The sequence below is a fragment of the Rissa tridactyla genome, chromosome 3 (genome assembly GCF_028500815.1).
Source record: "Rissa tridactyla isolate bRisTri1 chromosome 3, bRisTri1.patW.cur.20221130, whole genome shotgun sequence".
In the NCBI taxonomy this organism is placed as follows: Eukaryota; Metazoa; Chordata; class Aves; order Charadriiformes; family Laridae; genus Rissa; species Rissa tridactyla.
The window spans coordinates 77,181,582-77,206,738 of record NC_071468.1 but is presented as its reverse complement, the minus strand read 5'-3'; the positions used below and the strand labels follow the sequence as shown (position 1 = coordinate 77,206,738).

Sequence of the window (25,157 nt, the reverse complement as noted above, 5' to 3'; positions counted from 1 at the left end):
GATTTTTATTTCATCATTACAGGTGAAACCATGAACAAAGGAACTGCTACAAAGTTGTATTTTTGTTTGTTTCCTGTTGCTTTCAGTACTTAGAACATAAGATTTTTATTCAGTCTATGTTAGTCTTGGGTGAACTAAATGCAGGTCAGCTTATGATTTAGTAACTAGCCTATGCATTTGTTTTTAAAAATCTTGCTGCTGGAAAGCATCCTCATAGCTGTTCAAATTATTTATGCTTTAGGTTGACTTTGTAGCATAACCACGTTTTTTGTTTTCTTCTACGGATTATGGTTTATAGTGATTATTTTGTTTGACGTTGTCAGAGAGATCGTAACATTGTCAGGATGCAGAAGAGCCACATTTTTAACTATCGAACACTGTTCAGGTAAAGCCAACAGTATGAATGAGCACCCATATATACCTATATCAGTAAGGGCAAACAAGCATTCTTGAAGCAAGATATGAAGAAACAAAAATAAAAATATGATCAGGACTTTACACCCTCTCTTCTGTAATTATAGTATTTCAAGATACGGTGTTTATGTGTCATTCTATCCTGGGTTTCCATTTCTTATGGTTTGTTTTGTTTCAGCCACTTGGGGCCAGTGACTATTTGGAAGTATCAAAGCATTTTGACACCGTCTTTGTTCGTGACATACCACTTCTTACAATGGCAAAAAGGACACAAGCTCGTCGTTTCATTACTCTTATCGATACCTTTTATGAGCATAAGGTGAGAACCAAACCTTTCCTGTACGTATAGGAATAATATTGGGAGCCCTAAAACCTGACTGTTGTAACTGGTTTGAAGTAAGGTTTTCTGTAGTAATGATTTGGAAAACATAAACAGAATGAATGAGCACTGCCAAGAAGCATCATCCCAGCTTCACAAAAAAGGCCCCATTGCAATAAAAGCAAATAAGCAGGTATTGATTTTTTTTATTTCTGTGAGTATTAAGCATGACCATAAATATAAGCCTGAGCTCATTTGCTTTTCTTGAATAGGGATGTTATTTCTTTTCTAACCCAGGAAAACTGCAGAAGCCATGTCATCGTTTTAATAATGAAAGATTGTGCTGCCAACTGGGCTGGAGTAAATTTAAACTTTTTACATTTTAATCTGTATGGGCAGTTGGTCAAGAATCAGTGTGTTCCTGAACAGGGTACTGAGGAATTAATAGTATCGTTACATCATTCAGTTTAAAGGAAACAGTCACTATAGGCTTTACATTAGGTTGCAGAACTGCTAATGGAATAGTAATGATAAATGTAGCACTTCATGTGGATTTACAGAGGTTTCAATCGTGGAAGCAAAATCAACACTACTAAAACAAAGAGAAGTTCATAGTTAAGGTGATTTTTTAAAAAGTAATACAAGATATGAAACCCTATCTTATGTGTGATTGTATATGCACACACTTAAATATTTATGCAATCAGGAAATATCAATTGAGATTTTTTTTCAAGAATGTCCTGGCAAGATGTTTAGAAAGGCCCTGATTCAGCAAGGTATTGAATGAAGTGTATGAGTAGTTTCATTCAGGTCAGCCAGATACTTTTGTGCTTTATGATTTGGAAGTGGACAATTTCTAAGAGGATATGCTCTATATTTATAAACTAGTAATAGTGTATTAGAAATAGGGGGGAATGTGTGATCTGCTCTATGTATGTGCTGTCATTAAGAATTGCAAGCAAACAGCTGCTTTCTATTACTTCCTCCACAGGAAAACTGCAAGTGTTAAACTCCCATCACAAGTAGTTGTTTGGAAAAACTACCTGAGAGAGCGTATTTGTGGAGACCTGTCCACAACGCAAACGTTTTGCCTGCATGCTCTCAACAAGTGTCTCCTGTAGTAATCCTTCAGTCTGTCTTCATTGCAGCCCCCCAGAGATACTGTAGCTCACTGCACATTGTATCTCCTCCCAGCAGACATGAAAGCAGCATCATTATTGTTGTTAGCAAATAATGTGCACTTGAGTGGCATAGGTGAAAGCGAGAGTGGCTCAGGTCAGCCTTCTGGGAAATTTGGAATTTAAACATTCTTTAGATGGAAATATGTGAGTGGTGCACTTACCTGCTTAGAGGAGTATAACTATGGAGGGAAAGAAAGCATTGGTTACTGATACTTTATAGCTCTAATTTTAGAAAGTAAACTTGATTGTGAACTCATTGCCTATATAGTAGAGATTCTGAGTATTTAATAGCAGTTATGCTCTTCCCTCAGTAAAAGTTACATGAGTTGTTTTTGAGAAAAAGATCCTGTAAGGTTAATATTCAAAATGACAAAGTCGGGTAAATCTTTAACAGCAGTCCTAATAAGAGAAAGGGAAAATACCTGGAAAAAAACCCCAACGTTATAATTTAAAGTTTGCTTTTCATAAAACATGTATTTTATCCCTTTTCTGCAAAGCCCAAGTGATGATACTATTGCCTGTTTTCCTTCTCTCAGGTGCGTATTATTTGTTCTGCAGTGACTCCTCTCCAAAGCTTGTTCCTGGTAGAACATGACAATGGTGAGCTAGAGGACAACAGAGTGCTGATGGATGATTTGGACTTGAGCCAGGTACATGATATTAACATCGTCTCCCTTTTGTAACAAAATTGGTTTTGGTCTCATAATTACAGCAGCATTTCAGGAAGAGGAATCAAGTAAACATTTAACTAGTGATTTGCTGCTTTTTCTGCAGTGTATCCGTCACTCATAATTGCATGTTATGTTAGTTATTCATAGTCAAAGAAAATGTCACAATATATAGGATCATTTTGCGTAAGTTTTAAGGTCATTTTAATTGTTAATCATTATATCCGTTCAATCATGTATGAAAATACTGATTTATCTCCTACATTTAAAATACAGAAATAAAAGATTGTTCTACTTCTTCCTAGACTGTATAGGACTGCCTCACAAATGGTGCTATTTTGCATGCTGCTTATTCTGTTTTTCCTTTTCCCTATAACATAGTTATTGTTAATGAATTTTTAAATGATTTGTCTAAATCAGCATACAATTAGTCAAACGAAAAGTGAAAATAGATGGTGAACATGTCATCGTGTTGTTTTAAATCCAAATTATTGTTTAGCTATGTTCCTTCACAGGATTACCTAGCTGTTTTGGTTTTCTTTAATTTTTGATGTTAATGTTAGTTTTCTGGTGCCATGCTGCTGTCAAAGCCTGTAAAGCACTCGGCCTTAGGAATTAGATAGGATGCACTTCGGTACAGCTGCGTCTCTCACAGTTTTGTGGTACTGTTTTTGTGTATTAATGTAGGATTCTGCCAAAGGACTCTCCATGTTTACAGGAGAAGAGGAAATCTTTGCCTTTCAGCGTACTGTCTCACGGCTTACAGAAATGCAAACTGAACAGTACTGGAAAGATGGGGACAGAAGCAAAAAAACTTCATAATTAAAAGTTGAATAAAATCACCAAGAAGTAAAACTACAGAATTGGAAAGCTTTTTAGCACAACTGAAATAATAATTGCACTTTATCATCTGGACCATGCCTTTCTTTCATCAGTTGTTTTTTGTGCTTAAGACATGAGGACTCAGTTACTTTTCTGTACCACCAGTCTGTGGACATGTGAAATTTTGCCTTCATTTTCTTTTCTGTAAAATACAACTTTGACAGTCATGAAGTTTAATGGGATTAGAATTTTTCTGGAGAATTGGTCTAGAGACAAAGTTAATGGGCCATGCAGGGTTCGCAGTAGATTTATAACGTCATGTGAAGAGGGCGCTTTGTGGTTCGTGCACTGCCTTCTGTCACGTACAATGCCGTTTGCACAAAAGAAAAATCAAATGCTTGCTTTATAAAACTCCTGATATTGTATAGGTCCAAGCTAGAATCCTGGAACTCCTCTGTAGTGTATTCGGGGTTGTTTTTTTTTCCTATTTCCTGTGTGTAGCCATCTGCTGATTTTCAAGCTCTAAGAGTTTCTTGTAATCAAACTGTTGCTCTGTCTGGTTCATTGAAAACTAATGGTTTGAACCAACAGAGAAGCCTGAGGAGGAGCTCGAAGGTACTGGAAATTGCATAGGATTAAGATCTAAGTAATCATGGATGGGAAAAGAAACTATGATAAGACAGGTCATACTCTAACATAACAGTGCAAGTTAATACTCCTCCTAAATTCTGCAGTTCCTGCAAGCCTGGATATGCTGCCTCTAACACCAGTGACATATTTCTACCCTGAATTTTCTCAGACTTCATCTATATGAAACCCTCCGTTGCTGCTAGCACACCTGCTCTGATCTGGGAGGAGTAGTACGTAGTACTGCTGAGGCAATTCATCATGTGACAATAGGGATGTGTTTTATGGAAAAGATGGGACATTCACTGATACCTCAAAACACATCACCCATCCTCGTGTTTGTAGTTGGAAACTTTCTTTTAGGTAAAAATACAATTGTGTCATTCTTGGTTTTAATCTAACTAAACCAAAATATGGTATCGTGCATATTGGCTTATACTGTATTTTTATAAAAAGTAATTTTAAAAGCATATTTAGAAACCCTGAATAGGGAAAAAATATTATGCAGATGGACTGGAAAAGATTGCCCCCATTTCTTAGGGAGGCAATATATAACATGCTGTCCCCAAATCTGAGGGCGTTTCTTGGATTTTGCAATGTGACCTTTTTCTTGTACTGTATCTGTTATCACAAATACTCTTCTCTGCCTTTAAGCCTAATTAAATTGTTTCGATTGTAACCCCCATCGCAATTACAGAAAGCTTTTAAAAGGGACTTTTGGGGGTGGGGGAGCACTGGAGGTCCTGTGCGTTTGCGTGTGTTACGGCAATACAGGTGTCTTGCAGCCATGTGCTCAAGTCTGGTTTTCTGTTCTGATCACTTCTGGTTGTCCTGGAAGTTACCTTATACCGGCTATACCCGTTGTTCAAAGAATTTTAAAAGCCTATATTTATAATTTACAATTTATGCAACTATGTTGTTATTCCCACAAAGGCGACTACCATGGAGAATTTTAAAGCGTATTTATGAAACACCTAATCTGAATACATTGCTTATACTTAAGAATATCCAAATAATTGATGTATATTTTCAGAAATTTTTATTAGGTTTCTCAATAGAGAGACTATTGAGATTTCATGTGTGTGTCTGTATATACACACACATATGTATACTTAATTTATACATATATATAAAAATATAGATAAAACTAATATATGTCATTTAAGTGTGTGTGGTTCTATATTTATACATGGCAGTCTATACTCATCGGCCTGGGCCTGCACCAGTAACTTTCCTGAAGCTTCAGCCTTGACTTTATTTCTAGTAGCAATCAAATGCCTCTTGCCCTGTCTGAACCAGAACGTATTGTGGGAAAATGGGAGGTGGTGGTAATACCCTGAAGCATCTTGATATTTATTTGCATTATTTTAAAAGCTGTTTATATGTTTAGCCTGTATGTCCACCTCTGTCACGTGGTACAGGGGAAATGCATAATTCTGCACGACACAGGTGAGACGTTCGGGACGTGTGAGAGAGGAGGTTCTGGCAGGTTCTGCATTCCCATGGAGACTGTCTTAGGCCAGGGAATTGCAGAGTTTCTCTGTGGTCTGTGTGGGCGATGACCAACCTCATTTAACCAGGGGCCCCCTGGAGCCCCCCGGGCAGATCTGTTTGTGTTCAAAATGGTGCAGCTTTGCCTTGTTGGTATTTGAGGGTTTTCCGCAATCTGAGCGCCCATCCCAAACTCAGATATCCCAGGTTTTTGGAAGCTTCTAAATGCGGTGGGACTGAGGAATCACTGTAAGCCTCCTGGGATATAGGCGAGCTCTGTCAAACCACAGGAGGGAAGTTCCTAAAAGCTTCCAGAGCCAGCCCTGCTTCCAGGGCTTATTGCTAAAAAAACCCATAGTGCAGTCTTTCCTTGGCCACCAAGGAAACTGTGTGTTGGGAGCCATTGGTAGGTGCTGGCAGTAATCAAGGAGAAGAAATGAAGAATATTATAGAAGTGTTTTGGGGCTGAAAACAAGAAAAACTGCTCGAATGACTGTGCAGTATTTGTGGTTGCACTGCAGAGTGTGGATTGCCACTTTTAGGTCAAGACCAGAAGGAGAGACTGGTGGGACCAATTTGTCAGCCAGCCCGGATGCCAGGGCAGAGATCCCCACAGTACCCACAGAAGCATACTTATGTCCATCCGCTTCCCTAAAAAAACAGAGGCCCCGTGTGCTTATTTTATGAGGCTGCTAATAATGCTGTGGTATGTATCGAGTTTCTTTCCAATAGGGAATTTGGAGGCGCTTCTTCTGAGGCCAAACAACTTCCAGGCAATTGGTGCTGGCCAGAATCTCTCCCTGGGGCACGGTGGACCACGCTGGGTATTTCCTGCCCCAGGGCGCTGGGTCACCTACGCTCTCAGCAGTCCTGTCCCCTGCTGTCTGGCCTGCTCCTCCATGACTTTTTATTCCCACTTTAAGACGTTTTAGTTGGCAAAATGTAAACAGTGAGATGCCTGTGAATAAATTATGCACACTCTTTAGTGGCCTTAAAATTGCTGGATTTATACTGGATGCTTCTGTCCCAAGTTCAAGTGTTGCACATTCATTTCATCTCAGATCTGCAACGTGTTCTTATTTCCCTTTTAGTCATTCAGCAAACATTACTGCTGAGTTATTTTTAAAGGTCTTTTTGAGTAACCATATTGATGTGGTATGATATTTTGCTGTCACAAGAAGTAAAATCCTTGTGATTACGGACCACGTGCAACATTTTATGTTGGTATATAAAGGCCACGTCCTGGCTGAGAATATCTCAGCTAGCTAACTTCAAATACTTGATTGACAAAGGAATGATCCCTGTGCCTGAAAATTTAAATTACAGCTTCTGTGAGCATAGTTGCTCTATCCATATAGACGTTTTATCTTTAAAGCTGTATTTTCATTTCATATTCTTGTGCAGTAGCTCTTACTTACCTTTTTTTTTTTAATAAATACTGCAATCCTGTCTTTCAAAGCTATTGGTTTTCAGTATTTACCTTTGCACAGATCAAGGGAACAATTGCAGTATTTTGGGTATAACGAGACAGCCGCCTGCCACGGGTCTTTGCAGGGATTGAAGATGCACTTCTTGCAGTTGTCGCTATTTGATCTATAAAGGAAAACCATTAAGAGCTTTTTTTGAGTAAAGGTGATCGTAATGTCACTATAGCTGGATAGATGTCACCTATTTTGCAGCAATTTAAACATGAAAAAACCCGACCAGGTTTCCAACAGCGCGCAGCACAGTCACCAGCCATCCAACAAGGAGGAAGACTAGTCCTCCCCATCAAGACCTGTCTAAGAGGATCAAGATCCAGGAGTTTTCTTTCTGCAATTACCCGGATCTGAATAATCCCAGTGCCTCAGTTTCCCTGTTGCTAAAGTGGGAACGATGTTACTTTCTTATTTGGTAACGCTGGAGTGCTGCCAGGCTTCACTCATTAATATTCTAAGATGCTTGCTGAGGCTCTGGGATGAAAATACTTCAGTAAAGTATGTAAACAGTGCAAAAAATAATTTAGCTACTCAAAGTGGATTAGTTTCCTTGTTTGGGTTACAGAATTAATGCCATCAACTAAACACCACGTGCCCCTCTGTAGTGATGATTTTTTTTTTTTTTGTATAATGCATCTATTTTAAAGAAAAAAGAAAAAACAAAAAGTTTGTGATTAAAACCCTAACCAATCCATGTGGCTTTTCTTCTACCTTTAATGACAGATTTCTTATATGATTCATTACAGCCTTAGCTCCAGTACTTGTGAACTACAGTGCCTTTATAAGTTCTGTTGGGATTTTCCTTGTGTTATAAACGGAGAGATTTTTTAAAAAATACATAATTTTGAGTCTAATGTATAACAAACTGAACACTGTTAAATCCTTCTGTTATTTGAGAAGAATTTATGTTGTAATAAAGAAAAACTAACAAATCCAGATTTTCTAAACGTTTCACTTACTGTTCATGCTATTTTTAGGTATGTTGTTCTGAATAGATAGGCCTTGTGTTAATTACTTGGTGACAGAGGGGTTTTTTTCTGCCTCTCTCTCCAGGGGGCAACCCCGGACTGGCAGCCCTGCCAGTTTCTGGGTGCTTGGTTGCCTGGCTGAGCCATAGCACCGCGGGCCGTTGCTCTGCACACGGCTCAGCTTTTGGTAGGTGTATCCAGGGCTTGTCAGAAAGGTCCTCCTCCAGAGGCAGCTTCGACTTGTCCTCCTCAGTTAGTGCTGCCGGCAGCCCTGATTTTGGGTTTTGAAACCTTTTTTCCATGCCTCTGACTCTCTTCCACAGCAATGTGAGGGCGGGGGGCTCCGGCTGAGTGCAAGCCACAGTTAAAGTGCCTTTTTTTTTTTTTTTTTTTTTTTTTTTTGTTGTTAATTTGGGATTCTTATTGTTCAAGATCTGCTTTCACTGGGCTTGGAGTTTCCTGCTGCTTGGCTTTGGGCCTTGAGGTCTCTGGTGCAGATGAAACACAGGGTGTGGGGTCTGGGGGTGCACCCCTGCCCCTGCAGAATGGGAGACGTTTCTGACGCTTGAGCTGGGGCAGTGCCTGCGTTTGTCTTTCTGTCTGTCGAGAAGGAGGACGCGCAGTGGCAGTCCCTCGCACAGAGTAGAGGGAGGATGGAGCAGATGGAGGATGCAGGCCACTTGCTCCCTCTCCAGCCTTCTGCATTCTCCACATATTGGTAAAACAACTTTTGTTTTAAATTGAATTGAATTCTAAGAGCGCCATTAAAATACAGAAATGCTTCTCGCTGACCTATTACTCTGCATTCATGTTGGTAAAATTTTGGATGAGTTTCTATAGTCCTCCCGCCAGTTCTTTGTCAGGGTGAAGGGTTTAGTTGGCTCTGTTAATCCACTCTCTAGCTGAAATTGTTCATTTAAATCGTTATAAAAATCCACTTTTTTTTTTTCCAATGCGAATCCTATATTCCCAGATTTGAGTATTGCTGCCAGTGCAAAGACTTCACATTCTTTGAGTGCAATCATACTGTGTCAGTCCAAAGCCAAATTGCAAACACTTATCCACAATTCCCCTTACTCAGCTTTAAGCTAATTTTTTCCAGCAGGCAACAATAGCCGTAAAAGTATAGGGAAAGATTACTAGAAGAGCTCGAGAAATGGTTGATCGATTCCTTCACAAGCTGGGGTGTGTTGCTACCACATCCTCTTCTTGCAAGAAGCAAAACCCTCCGTTCTGTTACTTAAAATATATTTAGCGTGCTGTTCTTCAGTGTCACGGTAATTAAGAGCGATGACAGCTGCTGAAAGATGAAGCACAGAACAAAAGATCAAGTGATCGTTTAAGCTGAAGTTAACTGAACCAGGAAAAGTAAGCTCAATGACATGAAGAAAAAGCTTTCTTCGTATCCTCTGGTCTTTTACAATTAGTAAAGCCAAACAGGCACATGTAACTTCTGTCTACTTACAGTGGTGGATAATGTTCAGGTCACAACAGGCAACGAGGTTTTTTTCCTGCAGGCTTGTTAAGAGCATCACTCACCTCAGGTCTTTCCTGTAGCTGAGGTGTGATGTGCCCAACACCACTTCCCTCTTAGTCAAGGTTCAAACAAGCCGGAAACAGCTAACAAAGTTAGTTGGGGTTGGGGAGAGTGAAGTTTGTTGAAAACACAAGCAGAGGACCGGTCTCCTCCAGTTGTGGTTGATAGCTCCCCAAAAGTGACGTTTCAGAGGCCAATGGAAAGAGGAGCAATTACTGACCAGCAAAATTACAATCTGAATGGGCTGCCATTTTCAGTGCTTCGCTAGGACGGCCGTGATTGCTATAGAAACTTCTGAGAGCGAGACAGAGAGGTTTTCCAGCACTGGAAATTGCGAATGGAGAAGGTTAGACTGGGTGCAAAGCCCATTCAGTCAGGCAGCTGCCAGTTGAGCCTCTTTGCCAAGTAGATTGTAGGAAATGCTGATTAAAATGTCCACTGAACGCACCAGGCAAATTAAATTTCAGTCACAGACGCCTGGCCGGTTTTGGTGGGAAGATGGCTCCAGCGCATGGTGCACCTGGGCTTGCTCTCCCCCCGGCAGCCTCTCCCGCGGGCACCTGCCCCCGGCTCACAGGTACGGCAGTGATGCTGCGGCCGTGGCAGTCTAAGGACACAGGGAAGATGAGGTTTGTGGGGAAAGGTGGTAATGGCTGGTCTAATAAAGGATGTCTGTGGGGGAAAAAAAAAAAAGCCAGATATCATTCCAGGTTGGGGAGCAGTGTCCCTCCCCACCCCGGCTTTGCCATCTCTGCCAGGGTACAAGCTAAGTAGATGGGGGCTGCTGTCATGTTCACCTCCCTCTGGGCACCCCCATTTTGTCTGTCCGTCCGTCCCATCCCCCTCCCCCCCCCAGTGTTGGTATATAAACAGGATTGCTGTTTTTGAACCCATTGCCTGCCAGCCCCTTCCCCTCCAAACAGCCTGCGATGGACAGCTGTCACTGTCCCTTCAGGGCAGAATGGCTGGTGGTACAGCAGAAAACCCACCACAGACCAGGGGACAGAGCTAAGCCTGCGGGAGGTCTCGGTGTTTGGGGCTTCCCCCTCATCACCTCTCCAGCAGCTCGAAGCCCCTGAAATCCCCCCCACAGCCCATCAGTCCCTGGCTTTGGTTGCAAACCCAGGGTCCAGGGGCATCTGCAACTCCAGTGATGTCTCTCCTTAAGAGGCTGCTCTTCCCTCCTTTCCACACCCCGACTCCCTGCTCCTTTCATCTGTGCTGCGAGAGGGTTTAATATCTTTTTGTGTTCATCACTGGCCTCGGAAAAACAGCTTGTCACCCTTCTGGCAGCAGCCTGGCAGCAGTTATTCCAGAACCACGCTCCCCACTGATCCCCTGAAGGACCATCGGTATTATTAGGCTCTATGGCCATCATTGTTTCATTTCCTCCTCTCTCCTGTCTTTCCTCAGCCTCCTTTGATTTCACTCCAGGCAGCCAGCCAGAGGAGTCTCAGGCAGGTAAGCCCAGACACATGTAACGCTGTGACTCAGTAACACGGCCATTTCCCTTCTCCTCCACGAGTTGCGTGCAGCCAGCGTGCCAGCTTGGGCAGCAAAGCCTTCAGCGCTGTGCCCCTTTGCCACAGCTCCGCTTAGGACAGTTGCTTTTCCAGTCGTGGAAAACAATAAAAGGCAGAGACAAAACAATAAAACCCCTTCGTGAATCAATGGGATTTCCTGCCTACTTATTGCAGCTTCCAAATGTACTGGTTCTTCACAGGCTGCGCTTAGAAAAAAATGTTTGAATTTAAGTACAAAAAATGATATGGCCTGTATTAATAAGTGCAATGAGATTTGTCTTGCAACATAACGATGTAATGAGTCACAACGTATCAAATCCATGAAATGTTTGCTGTACAGAATATTATTCAGAAAAAAAAAATACACACTTCTGGTAGTAAATATAATGGTATTTTTGTCTGCTTGTGATTCTGTTCATTTACAGTTTCTCAATACACAGTTCTTTAAAAGCCAGACTGACTTCATCCTTTGATGAGAGCATCCTCTGAGAGCACTGAAAGCATCAAGACATCTGCTCAAGCCAACATCTGTCATTGTCTACTTAGCTTTTTTATATGCATTGGTTATTTATTTTACTAATGGCTAATACTAAGCTGTAACAGTAGTGTGTATGTATGCGTGTGTGTGTGTGTATATATACAGAGAGAGACGTACTCAAGGACCTATGAATGGGTTTTGCAGTCCTTGTGGCCTGTAACTGCTCCCATAGCCATGAGTTAAGGTTTGGTTAATGGACGCAGTCTGTCAATTCTTGAACTATTTAGGAAATTAGTTATTGACATAATGGAGAAATTATCTGAGTGTATCACAGCAACCCATACTTGAGGACACCTCCGTCTGCTAAGGTTGACCCTAATAATTAACAGCCTTACTCAGTGCCCCAGAGGTGCTTTATAAGGCACAAGGCTGAAGGTTAAATATCTTCTGTGCATCAGATGTGCTCATTACACCACTATGTCTGTAACAGCTTTCCTGAAACCACAGCAGCTTGTTAATTGATTGTTCTCATTTTACGGTCTTTCCAGGAGTCCCCTGTACCATTACAAAGCTATGCCCTTGTCCTTGCCAGATTGCCTTTTCCTGGTCTACTAGCGTCCCCTTGCCCAGTGGGGACCCACCTGCCATCCCTTTGCTTGCCCTTGGTCGGCTGTACAGTGCTGCTTGGGCATCCACTGTTCCTCTTCCCGCAGCCCCACTCCTCCACCTCAGCCCTTCCTTCTGTGAAACTCAAAGGCTTGATAGCCAGCCGCCTCCCGTTTAACCATCCACCACCACAGTTCAGCATCCTAACATCAGGAGGCAGCCCTGCAATTCTCTTCTGTTTGGTACAGGGTTTATTTAACTTAAAAGTTTTCCAAAATGCAAAGTGATGATGAAAGAAATGCGAAGTGTCTGGTGTGGAAGAGGAACAAAGTTTGCAAGGACAGCACAACCGCCTGGTAAACTACCTGCTTCTCTGATCAACTCCTACAGCTGGAAAGAAAAGAGAAAAGCTTTCTGGGCTGAGAACACCTTTGCCAGCTCGTTTGCAGCTGAAGCCACTGGAGCTGTTAAAGCCACACGCTTCTGCCTGTGTCCCAAATGAGAAGAGAGCTGGAAAAACCTCAGCCCTTGGGTCTAAATCCTGCAATGTTCTTGGGTACCTGGCTAGAGTGGAAGTTAGGTCCCTACAAAGGAGGAGCTGGGCTTTAGCACCTCCTGTCCTTTAAACAGGAAGATGATTGAATTTTTGTCTTGCTAATAACAAGAGCAAACAAGCAAAGGCTAAAAGCAGAGGAATGTGGGTTTCAGCAGAGCTTCCCATTTCTTGGCTTAAAACCAGACACAAACTCCCATCTTCCCATTGCCTTCACTCCACAGCTCTCCCGCGGGCGTGCAAGGGAGATGCACAAAGCCCTGTTGCGCTGCGGCTCTTGGGGAGATTTTACCATTTCACTTGTGCTGAGATGCTCCCAACAAAGGGAGAGGCTAGACACACAGTCGGGATTTGTGGCTCCTTCTCCCCTAACTTTGGTGCATCAGTGGCAACAGAGAAGTTCAATGCTGTATTTTTAAGCGACTTGAGGCACCACTGTTCCGTGATCCAGGCAAAATGGAGAACCCTGGATAAGAGAGGATAAGCAGTAAATTAAGCTTGAAAGGCTGACTGAGAAGAGAAAGCTAGTCTCTAATCCTGTTTTGTAGGAATATCTTTGTGCTTGGGCACATCATACGCCATCATCTAGCTCCACCATGCGTCGAGATCTCTCCTCTTGCCACAGGGGACGGAATTTTTCTCTCCACCCTTTCCCACGCTGACGTGCAAGCACTAGCAATGCTCTCTCTTCAGTGGTGTGTTCCAATAGCACCAAGCAGGCATTTTCCACGTAAAGCATGCTCGTTATTTGTGCGGTTTGGTAGCACTTTTAACTGAAATCCATTCCCTGTTCTCCTTCACTCGCCTTCTCCAAGAGCTTGCCTCTCCGATGGTAAAAAAATTAGCGATCTGGGGTTACAAAATTCTAGATTGGCAAAGATATATCGGGATACATGCCCTTAGGATAACAGAAGGAGGCATCCGGACGGTACATGACCCCCGCAAAGCTTGCAACTAACTTGTCCCGTCCACTTGCTCTGCAGTCAGTCATTTCCCTGGTGATTAATTACACGGATTGTGTGACCCAGGGGGGCTTTCCCCGGCTCCTATTTTTAAAATATCCTCCAAATTTTAAAACTGCTTTGGAAAACTTATGGAAAAAACAAACAAAAAAACCCAAACACCACGCTGCATGAGCAGACAGGTTTGTGCTGCGGGCGGCCTGCAAGGCGGGCGAGGCCCACAAGATGGCAGGACGGCACCGCGGCACACCAGGCCCCGGCCCCGGCCCCGCTGGCCGGGTAACAGGTGCCACGGCACAAGGCCTCAGCCGCCTCTGCAAAGGCAATTTTAAAAAGACGTGGATAAAATATGCCCGGTAGAGATTCCCTTCAGAAAGTGCTGGGGGGGGGGCGGGAAGGAGACTCCAACACCCACGCTCCTGGCATGGAATAAACCCTCCGCAAGCGCCTCGGCAGGGCCCTTGGGCAGCAGCTCTGGGGCACGCTGGATGGCTGAGCGGGGGCAGGAGCCAGGCGTGTGGTGGCACCGGGCACCTTGGGGACACCCCTGTCCCCTCTCGGGCAGGGTGACGGCAGACACAGGGCGCGGGGGGCTCCGCATGGGGCTGCGGAGGGGCGGTTGTGTGGGGCAGGGGGGCAATGGAGCCCCGTGCAGGACTGGGGTGACCTGACCCTCACCAGGACACGGGAGATTTATGTTTTTAAGCCACAAGCAGGCAATTCTTACTCAGTTTTGTGAAGTGAGGGCTTCCTTGGAAGTGAGGCTGCCTTACGTTCAGGTAAATGTGGTATTTCACGTCATAGAATGGTTTGGGTTGGAAGGGACCTTAAAGATCATCTAAGTCCGACGCCCCTGCCGTGGATCACTTGATCCTGTCCCAGCCTTCCCCCCCACGGCCAGATTCTGCCTTGCGATGCCTCCAGCAAATCCTCCCAGCCAGCCACAGCACCACGCAGGACGCCTTGGTGTGGGGAACGAGACATGGGTGCTCCTGAGCGAAGCGACCGGCAGGCCCCCCGAAAGTGTTTGGGAAGCCCAGGGCTTCTGCATAGCTACCTTGTGACTTCCCAGGCAGGCATATCCCTGCCTGGGTCGCTGTCTCCAGCCTACCATTTTTAGCATGTGTTGGTACCACCTTGGCTTGGTGCTGGGAGGCCTTCTCCACCCTGGGATGCAGAAGCTCTTTGGAGGAGTCATTGCTGCCCCTGCATGCGGGGATTTTTTGGCAAGTGGAGCTGGTGAGTAGTGCCATCCATGCCTGGGACTGTATTTAGTTCTGGACTGCTCCTTGCGCATACAAGTGGTCTTATGAGAAAGGGAGACTCACCCAACTTCACGTGCAACTGTGAATTACTCAACTTCAAGGGCAGCTGAGATGACAAGGTGTTCTCTGTATCTCGGTGAAAAGATCTCCTTAATACCATGTTTCTTCTCCTTCATCTGCTGGGATCCTGACGTTGCTCTCAAAAAATCATGACACCTGGAGCAGATTTGGGGTTGATACAGCCTCATTTCTTCCCCAGTAGTACAAGCCAGTGCCCTTCCATCTGGGAGGAGCCTGGCTTTTGAACAAACCTGAAACCCCCATGCTCTGAGATCCAGAGCACTTGTAGGATATGGCTTACAGTGGACTCCTAAAAGAAAACCCCATGACTATGCCTCTATAAAAAGAGATGGCCCTTGCTTGGGCTTGCTTCAGTAAAAGCTTCAGGAAACTCCCCGGTCCTGTTCTGCCACCCCTTCGTCACCACAGTGTCTCCGCTCCTCCTCCTCCCATGTGGTTCAGCTTGCAGTGATCCTCTCCATTGCCACTATCCTGACGAGAACATGCAGACTGTATCCTCTCCAAAACATGGGCAAAGAAGCCAGGAAGATAGCAAAAGAGATGGGTCAACCTCTGGTTAACATTTCATGTTTAGGTTTTTTAAAATTATTTTTTATTTTTTAAATGTGAACAGCTGTTGACTGCCCGGACTTCCCCATGACTTACCCTTCCAGGCTCATATTCTCTGCCAGCTGGTGCAAGTTCTGTTCTTTTGAGGCAGCTGACTCTCCCCATACAGAGTACAAGCACCCCACATGGCATTTGAATGCTCAGTGTTGTGGCATCTTTAAATATGTTTTAGGCTTTATCTTTTTATCTGCAAGCTCTAAAAAAAACTAAATTCAAGTGGAAAATATAGATGAGCTTGTTATGCATTGGTCCCTCTGTGGCTTGCCTAGAGGCAGAAATGATGTTGAGACTTTTTCAAGCCGAACTATTGTACAAACATGTCGAAGGGAGGCATGTAAGAAGAGACTTTTACTGGAAAACTTCAGTCCTATAGAGAACCTGCTGGAACAGAAGCCTGGTAATACGTAGAAAAACTGCCCCAGTGTTTCAAGAAACAAGATGATCAGTCTGGCTAGAGTGAAGAAGAAACAAGCAAAAAAAAAAATACTAACTCCAATCAAGCATGCCAGGGCATAACCGTCTCTGCAGATCTCTTCTCCTAAGGGTCCAAGACCATGAAAGAACCTGCAATCAATGGATGCTGAAGTCTACTGGCGGAGCAAGCAGGCCATTAATGTAACAAGTCAATGAACTTTGATGGAGCTGACTTTTCTGGAAAATTAGCTGGATTGCCAAGGTAACCAAATCACAAAAGGACACAGGACATAATCAGCACATGGAAGGGTACAGACGTTTGCCGAGAAGTTCTAGGGGCATGACAAAATTAAATGAAACTGGATGTCCTAGAAAACAGTTTTTACTTTCATCATGTCTCTTGGCTGGATTCCACGGCATCACAGAAACGTTTCTACAAGAATTGATTACTTGTCACATTCTGGGCCCTGAAGAGTTTCCCATGTCGCTCAGAATAGGTAGGTCTTTTTGAGTACAGGCTTAGAGGTGAGATCTAAGACAGCTGGGCAAAGCTACCATCCTTCAATTACACATTACTATGTGTATGACTGAATCCTGCGATCAACAAGCTGAAGGAAAGAGAGTAAAAGGACTAGCCCCTTATTTTACCACATTTAGCAGCAGGATGTGCATATAAAAGCATATAAACTGGGGAGGGAGGGACGACATTAAACTAATTTGAGCCAGAAAGCAAAGGCAGATCTTTTCCCGATACTGAGAATGATCTTCATCTGGTTAGTGACTAAGCAAATGGGTCCAAGCGAAAAGCAACATCTGCCCAGAGTTTTGAAGAAGTTCAGACTCATGGGTTCAGTTAGGCTTAAAACATGGGTCGTTCATTTCCAAAACTGAATGTTCCCCAAAGGCTGGGAATAGTCTGGATCAGCTCCTGCCTGTGTCTGTTTTCAGCTGCAGTCTTTGCCAATAAAATCAGCCATTGCAGAACTTCACCTGGTGCCCCAAATAAGCCATTTCTGTCTCTCCAGCTACAGTCTTATTCTTCTCACGCCCTCTGGACCTTCCTGAGCTGGAGCTTTTTGCTCATGTGGATACTTCTACTGCTTTCCAGAGGCACATGGGCCTCTGGAAAACTGCATGGGAGAATGCTTGCACTTCCTCAAAAAAAAAAAAGATTTTAAACCATTTCATATTCTTAAAAAGTCGTGTCCCGCCCCGCCCCATGTAAAAATGAGCTCAGGCCTCTCACTATTTGAAAATCTCAGTTCAAAATCCTGCTCTGCCTCTGACTTCCCATGTTCGAGAGTGCATGCACCAGGTTAATGGCTCATGGGTATTGATGACAACTGGATGACAATTCCACCCCTTCATTTGCCTTGTTTCAGCTCCGACTCTGTACAAAATTACCCTCTGGAGCAGGGAGAAGTAAGCAGACTTGACTCAGGGCTTGAGAGAATACAATTCTTGCACCGTCCCGAGCAGATGGGGAGGAAGCAGGAAAGCACTGGGACCCTGGAAAAGGCAACGGGAATGAGAAATTCTTGATTTCCACCACCAACTGGTTTTCCAGGAGAGAAGTCTTGTTTTTAAAATGAGATTGGAGCACTTTTCTAGATACAGATTGCAGGTATTTTGCAAAGATACCTTAGTGCATTCCTGTCAATAGCTACAGCATCTACAAATTTACACTTCTGGATGAAAGGCACTTTATCAAAAAGTTCCTGACAAGCTCTTATCTATGCAGCACATCACTGACATATCCATCCCGTGTGAAATCTGTGCAAGAAAGACAGAGTCCATTTTGTCAAATTATGAGGAACAAATTGTGCCAGACTGAGAAACAAGCAGCCTCCAAGTTCTACTGCAACAGAGATGATAGATGCAGCACAGTGCGCTGAGCCTGGTGGCTACAAAGGCAATACAAGGAAATGGGTACTCAGGAAACTAGGAGGCATGGAGAACAGGCAAGTCCAAAGCTCAAGAAGATGAAATCACAACTAGCAAAAAGGAAAATACTTATCCAAGCTACCACATGAGCCAATGAGCATCACAAATTTTTGCTTATGCTCTCCTAAGATGAAAGGCACTGACGCCAATCCATACAGAGGGCTTGTGGACTGGAGAAAGATCCGTCTTGCAGTAGGTGTTGAGAATACATTAGTAAAGCCCTGAGCAGGTGAAAGATACAGTCCTTGCAGAAACAGAGGGCACATTAGCGTGCCAGTGACAGGGCTGTCATTTTGACTCTCCCCCTTTCTGCTAAGTGCTGTTTTTCCTCAGCCTCTCAGAGGTTAAGGACAGATGGGGACCATTAGATCTTTGCAGCTCCTTTGGGAACTGTTAGTCAGACCTCTTGCATGTCATGGCCCTTCAAACCTCACCTGCTTACCTTGCCTGAGACTCGACTACTGGGTCGCTCGTGCTTTTAACTGCGGTTAGAGCACATCCATCAGAAACATGCCCGTCTTGGCTTGGACACATCTAGAAAACGCGCCAACCGCCCTGACAGCTTGTTACAGTGATTAATCACCTTCATTCCAATAAATTTGTGCCCAGTTTTTCATATGAATTTATCTGGTTTCATTGTGCTGCTACACATTCCCATAATTTACTAGATTAAAGAGCCTTTCAGTACCTGATATTTTTCTCCCAAGGAAGTTCCTTCACCACCATAATCAATTCCCTGCTCAGTCTCTTTTGATAAGGTAGAGAGACCGAGTGCTTCATGTCTCACATTGCAAAGCATTTTTTTCAGGCTCTGAATCATTTCATGTGGCTCTAATGTTCCACCACCCATTTTTCAGCATCAATTTAAAACACACAAGCCATCCCAGTGCCGGTCTCATGAATACAGTACGTGCTCATAATCCAGTTGCTTGTCCCTTCGGATTCTTAAAAAAAAAAAAAAATCTATTCAGAAGCTTCGGCAGATGCAAACTAGCTTCCTTCTGGCTGGCATTTGGAGCAACCGAAAAACAGCTATCAGTCACCTTCACTGGTGGTGCTGCCACCTCAGCTGGTAAAGAGAAAGTATGACAAGGCTGTCTCCCTGCTTGTTCGCTGTGATGTGAGTCACCATTGGAAAGCAAGGCTGCCCCAGCACAGGATACCGCCCTGAGCACAGATCACCCCAGGCACACCCAGACCACATCTATAGGGATAAACTAGCCAACAGGCACGGAGCAGCCATGTCCAGGCTGTTAAACCCTCTCATGTATCTAAGCGGAGTGGCTGCAGCCAGACTTTTTACATCCATGCCTGGGAATTGTTTGGGAAAACACTAGCAACCTGGGCCAACACTGTGCCAGGGACAATTCTGCAGCTTCACCACAGTCTCAGCTGAGCTCCAGCACCTGGCAGTGCTCCCCCCTGCCACCCCCTTTACTGACAGAGAAGGGTGGAGGATGAAGCAACTCCCTCGCTGTCTCCTTCTAAACCCCCCTTCCTGACAGGTCAGCAGGGTTTCAGATCAGAGAGGTGGCAACAGGCTGGGGCATCCTTTTCCTGCCCAGTGGTGGTCTAAGGGCTCACACTGACACCAGAGAGGCAAGATAGCTGTAAAGGAATATGGAATATTACTGGTTCAGAACTTCTTTAACAATTTCCATCACAGCAGAGCCTCTGGCAGGCAAATTGGGCCTTTCAGTGCAGCTTCACGAGTCTCAGCAAGAGAAAGGACACGGGAAGAAAAGGCAAGAAGTAAGGAAGAAAAGGCAGTAAAGGCACTTTTGCATAAGCTCAGAGAGGAGGGCTTGTGTCTAAGGTGTTGCATCACCATACAACTGGGACCAAAACCAGGCTGGCAACCTCCCCTGGGCTGATGCTTTAGCCATGGCGGGGTCCCTGAGCTGCTCGTCCTGCATCAAACACCCGGCCAACACTGGCATCCTGAAGCCTTCACGCGGCAGACCTGTCCTGCTGTCACTTGTCAGAGTTGAAACAGCAGTACCCCAGGTATGCAACGCCAACAAAGCTGGTGGCACTTCACACCTGATATAGGTAGATGAGGTGTCCAGGCTGAGCCTAAATACCACTTTTTCTACCATTCCAGGGTTCTCAGATCAGGAGGTTGAGGGAAAAGTGATTTGGGGAAAAGATACACCCCCACCCCCATCTCAGAGGGGAACAAAAATACTTGATAGCTAATATTTTATTTGACTTTTTTAATAGAACAATAAGAACTCTCCTTTTCCACAGAATTTTCCCCTTTCTTATATTCTGTCAGTGGCAGAAAATGCTGAATCACAAACCTGGAGCTTTAAAAAAAAAAAAAGTGTTTCATATGCAGAAGAAACATATCTTACATCATTTCATGCTTCCTGCTCTGCTCTCTGGTGCCACATTCCTCATTTTCAAGCTCTTTTAAAGGTCAGCTTCACAGAGCAAATCCTGACCTCAGACATGGGAAATACGCTGCCTCATCACTCCAGGATCTTTTCTCACATGATTAGTCCCAACATTCTTGCAAGTAGAACAGTCCCCATCACCACTGCTGCAGCCAAAAATAAAAAAGGCAAGATATTTTTTCTTTCCTTTCCCCACGTTAATATTCACCACCACCACAGCCTCATTTCATAGGCTGGGGGCTACTTGAACGGTGTAATGCTATTGCCATCTATGGGCAAGTAATAGTCATACTTACAAGTTAAAGTCGGAGTACATACCTAAGCTGACAACTACTCTCAGCAAAGTTTTAAAGGACTTTAAAGAGGGTTTTATTTAAGATTTTCCAGTGGCTAAGATATGGGATCTGGATAAAAGTTATTCACAGATAGCAATTACTTCTCATGGTATTTGTCTTAATCCTAAGTACGCATTCATTCAACTGGCTTCATTTTGCCTAAAGAATTTTATTTTGATGCTAGAATTTGAGCAGGTGGGAGAGGTCAAATTAAGGTGTCAATCCAAAAGAAGTACACATCCTCTATATATTTTAAACAAAAGATCTGAATTTATTTGAAATTACTACTATCAATTATCAAATGTTTAAAGAATGATGGAAGGCACAGCAGTGATGAACAAGCTTCAGTGCTACAGGAAAGCTGAAGATTAATTTACTTGCTTAATAACTTCTCTAAAAATGTAAGATTTCAACCTTAATAAAAGAACCAGTCAATTAATCTACTGTTTATGACAAATATATACTGACAAAATAGTCTGATTGAAGTGTAAAAGTTACTGCAAACTCTTTTTAACTTGCTTATGCCTCTAAGAAAGAATCTGGTTCTTTTTCAGTAACCTAGTGGATCAGGTTCATATGAAAATTTTTTGTAGCTGTAAGAAATACAAAGCAAAACTAAAGCTCCCACTCACTGGGAGACTCTACAGATGACATTTAAAAGAAAGCACATCACCACAGCAAGATGAAAAATGGGCTTTCTGTTAAAGTATAACTAGCCAGAGGGTTATACTGCTCTCAGGTTCATGATAAAGGCATAAAGATTGCCTCCCATGCCTACAGAGCTCATTGCCAGGTGGCACGGACCACGCATGGTTAACTTGTCAGCCTTGGCCTCTTCTTGGTCCCTGCTGAACCAGTGAAAAGAAAATGCCCAGGCCCTGAGAGCAAAGATTGCCCCACAGCTTGTCACTCAGCACACACACACACAAAAAAAAAAAGAAAAAAAAAAGGCAGCTAAGGCGTTGGAGCCATCTCAGCCCCTTGCCCGAGGAACAGCACTGTAAGACTGAACCTCGTAGAAGTTGTACGAAAAGAGGCGAAGCACAAAGTCCTCTTCTAACAAAGTCAGAACAAAAATGTTTGGATAGGATTTCTGGAAGAAAGAGCTAGAGGTGTTTGTGAATAAGCACAAGAATAGCACTTCCAGTGACCGCACAACTATAAACAAAAGCACTTTTGTGCACTCATGGATTACTTGCTCTTATTTTCTCTTACAGTCACATGCTTAAGTGGCCCTGTACTCTTTGAAAACATAATTCATTAAGACACCTTAAATTGCAACCAAGTATTATACTATTAATACTGACTTTGTTTTAACTTTCCTGTTACTTAGTATAATTTTTTTCATAACTGTATCTCTTACATGACCAAAACCCCACTGCATCCTTTACAAGTTTTTGTTGATATGTGCACTATATTTCCAAAGTGTTTCAGATTTATGGTTTTCTCCCCCGCTCCCCCAGTCATTGTTTCATTGGTTCAGGGACATCCCCTTCTTTTCAGCAGATTGAAACATCCAGTAATCTGAAACAGATTTGGTGACCCTATAGCATTAAATCATGCTTTGTGGTGCTTTATTCCTGCTCCAAAAGACTTTATGCATTAGTGGGTACATAAAATTGCACCAGAGATTGAATACATATTGAAAAGTAATAAATGATTCCATATGGTCTTAATTTTTCAAGGCAGTGCACCACTGTTTTAAAGCAATAGCGTTTAATTTTCCAATTAGGAAGATTTTTAAATAGCCCTTCTAACCCACAGATATAGAAACACTCTCACTTCAGATATTCTTCCCAGCTGAGAGATTTGGGTGCACCAACAATTTTCACAGTCAAATGGTGTCCTTGGTTAGCTAGCTAGCAAGGGTACAATTAGCCAAGGCAGTTAATTTCTTCCTTTTATTCAAAAAAGCTTGTGTCATCATTACTGCGAAGACACAGGTCACAAAGCCTCTGTGAGCAAACTGAATAGCATACGTTCCTCTTTAAGCTTCACGTACTTGAACATCTGTCAGACCTCAGCTACAGTTCCTCCCCAGTTTTCCGTATTTACTTCCAAGGAAAAAAAAAAATCCATTTTGGTAAAACAAGGCTTATAATACCTCTACCTAGATATATTTTAAGCTTTATATATTTAATGCCTATTATGAAGGGTAGCTACTGTATTTAGAAACAGCAGGCTCTTCAGCAGATCGGTTCTCAGTGTGTATTCAATCATGTGTGCTCACGTAAATGATACCCCCAGAAAATAATTAAAAAAAATACAATTGGGTCTCACTCTTGCTGTCATTGGCTCTCCACAGGTAAAACAGCAGTGAGTGACTGGAGATGCACACCTTTAACACAGCCGTTTGCTAAACTGAAGGAAATGATTTTGCAAGGTGGGCGAGGGTGTGCGCAAATGGAAGAATTCAACTCTTCAGATTCCAGGAGGAGTTTGCAGAGCAGTTAGCTATAATTGCATGCCCCGAGCACGTTTAAGTGACATTCACATGAGCCACAAGGAATGTAAGGCCTTTAATACCAGAAGCAGGACCGGGGCAGAACTGAGGTATTAAAGTTCAGAACTGCCCTCCCAAAAGCCACAGCTCAACCGAAGTCTAATCCTGGAGGCTCTGGAGTCCTATTTTTAGGCTGTCAGCATCCCAAGATACAGGGCATTCTGCTTTTGGCACACCCAGAACCACCCCACATTGGGCAGCTCTGTGCCTCTCTTATCCCTGGGCCCAGCACTGGAATTCGGAGCTCAGACACGTCTCGGTGCAAGGCGAGACCCACAGCCCCAGCTGCGCAGCCCGCTCAGACCACATCCACCACATACCAGCGGGCTCCAGCTCCTCACAGCACGCTGCTCTGATCGCTCTTCCAAGACGGGACAGCAGGTAGGAGGTGCCCGTCGCTATGCCATAGCTCGCTGCAGCGTGTCCCAGGCACTCGGGAAACGTGACCCCCAGTCTCATTCCTCTGACTTGATGCAGCTCCTGAGTCAGCAGCCACCCGGTTCCTCCCGGGTGGGAGGAAGAGAGAGAACCAGCTGCAAATGCTTATCATCAACTTCCCCACCATGTGCTGAGCCACTGACTGCTTTTGCTTAACACTCCACCAGCCCCTTTGAACCCTTTCTCAACTCCCTGAGGGGGAACTTCCTTCCCCCACCCCTCCATGTGCCTTGCAGTGCCCCCCACGCCAGGAGACCCAAGGTCAACTTCTCGCCCACTTCTGCCCGATGGGGTTCCAATGCCTCCCTCTGACCTTTCCAAAGAGTATCTTACCCACCACTGGGAGAGAGACAGGCTAGCCAAATACATGCTCCATTTTCAACCAGCCTGTTGAACCCGTACTGCTGCCTCGGGGAGAGGGTGGGGATTCAGAATTCATGGGAGCAATCAAGGAAGAGGCCATGACCTAGCAATAATAACATTGCCACGGGGAAGGGAGTGGAACAGCCTTGGATTTCAGTCCCCTTTTCCAAGTCTGCACTATGTACTATACATCGAACATTTTGTCAGAGGACAAAACACAAAGTTCTGGGAAAAGGACCAGGAGCCACATCTCCAGCTCCTAAGCAAGTGGTCTGATCACTGCAGAGACAGAACGACAGAGGGAGGGAGGTGCTTGGACTTCATCCTCCAGGGGCCACATACAGGAGAGAATAATTAATTCTTTGAAGGAACTGAAATAGGCTGTACGTAGGCACCTGCTCTCAGAAGGCGAGGCCAGGCTGCCAGCCCCAGCAAAGGGAAACCCTTTCCTGCAGCCACCCGCTCTCTTCACCCGATCCCCAATTAAAGCCACAGCTGTACCAGCGTGCCTTGTCTCTGCAGGTAGAGGGAAGCAGGACTGTGAAAGGCAGTTATTTTAAGGCCGTGATGTACAAGCGCAGCTCTAACGAAGCAAGGACTGAGGCTACATCCCTGCACAGCTCCACGTAGTCAGGACGGCCACCTCAAGGACATTTTTTTTTGTCCCAATGCGGGCAAGCAGCAACACCACCGTTTCAGAGGTGCAGCTTTCAGGTCTCCCCAGGGGTGCCCTACCTCTGGGTACTGACCACACCGGGCCCCACTGCCAGACAGGTACCCAGTCCCTTTCCCTCACGCAGGGCTGCGAGTCACCACTCCCAGAGGGGGGCTTCGACTTCACATTGAGATAAGGGGAACCAGGAAACCGAGGGACCCCTTCACCTGACCCTCCACTTCTAGTGCGGGTGTCACGGTACCTTCAGGAAAGGCTTTTTCTCCCGGCGCCGCGGCAGGCGGTGCCCGCAGCTCACGCGGGCTGAACGAAGGGGCGGCTTCATGCGACGGGGCCCGGGCAGGCCTTGCAGGGGCCCTTACCGGAGTCCCCCCCGCCCGCGCACCAGCCGCCGCCTTCCCGCCAGCCAGGGCCTGGCGACCGGCGCTCACCCCGGGACCGGGACCGGGACCGGGACCGGGACCGGGACCGGGACCGGGACCGGGACCGGGACCGGGACCGGGACC

At 44.6% G+C, this 25,157-nt stretch overlaps 1 protein-coding gene and 1 long non-coding RNA gene across 9 annotated transcripts in view; one reads left to right on the top strand and one right to left on the bottom strand.

Annotated features, from left to right (window-relative positions):
- The window catches only part of AFG1L (AFG1 like ATPase), a 78,048-nt gene extending 72,831 nt beyond the window's left edge, over positions 1 to 5,217 (top strand). For 6 of the 7 annotated variants that reach the window (XM_054196371.1, XM_054196370.1, XM_054196369.1 and 3 more), the window contains 3 exons: positions 593 to 733; positions 2,451 to 2,564; positions 3,270 to 5,217. In XM_054196371.1, the coding sequence (XP_054052346.1) occupies positions 593 to 733; positions 2,451 to 2,564; positions 3,270 to 3,404 (390 nt within the window). In that variant the 3' untranslated portion in view covers positions 3,405 to 5,217. Of the gene's footprint in view, positions 1 to 592; positions 734 to 2,450; positions 2,565 to 3,269 lie in introns of those variants that run through there. The other variant, XM_054196372.1, reaches the window with a different exon arrangement.
- Positions 1 to 25,157, bottom strand: part of LOC128907463 (uncharacterized) — a 30,930-nt gene extending 5,773 nt beyond the window's left edge. The window contains exons 1-5 of one of the 2 annotated variants that reach the window (XR_008465621.1): positions 24,896 to 25,157; positions 23,498 to 23,657; positions 14,739 to 15,108; positions 7,960 to 10,177; positions 5,230 to 7,115 (exon numbers count right to left, since the gene is read on the bottom strand). This is a non-coding gene — a long non-coding RNA (uncharacterized LOC128907463). Of the gene's footprint in view, positions 1 to 5,229; positions 10,178 to 14,738; positions 15,109 to 23,497; positions 23,658 to 24,895 lie in introns of those variants that run through there. The other variant, XR_008465622.1, reaches the window with a different exon arrangement.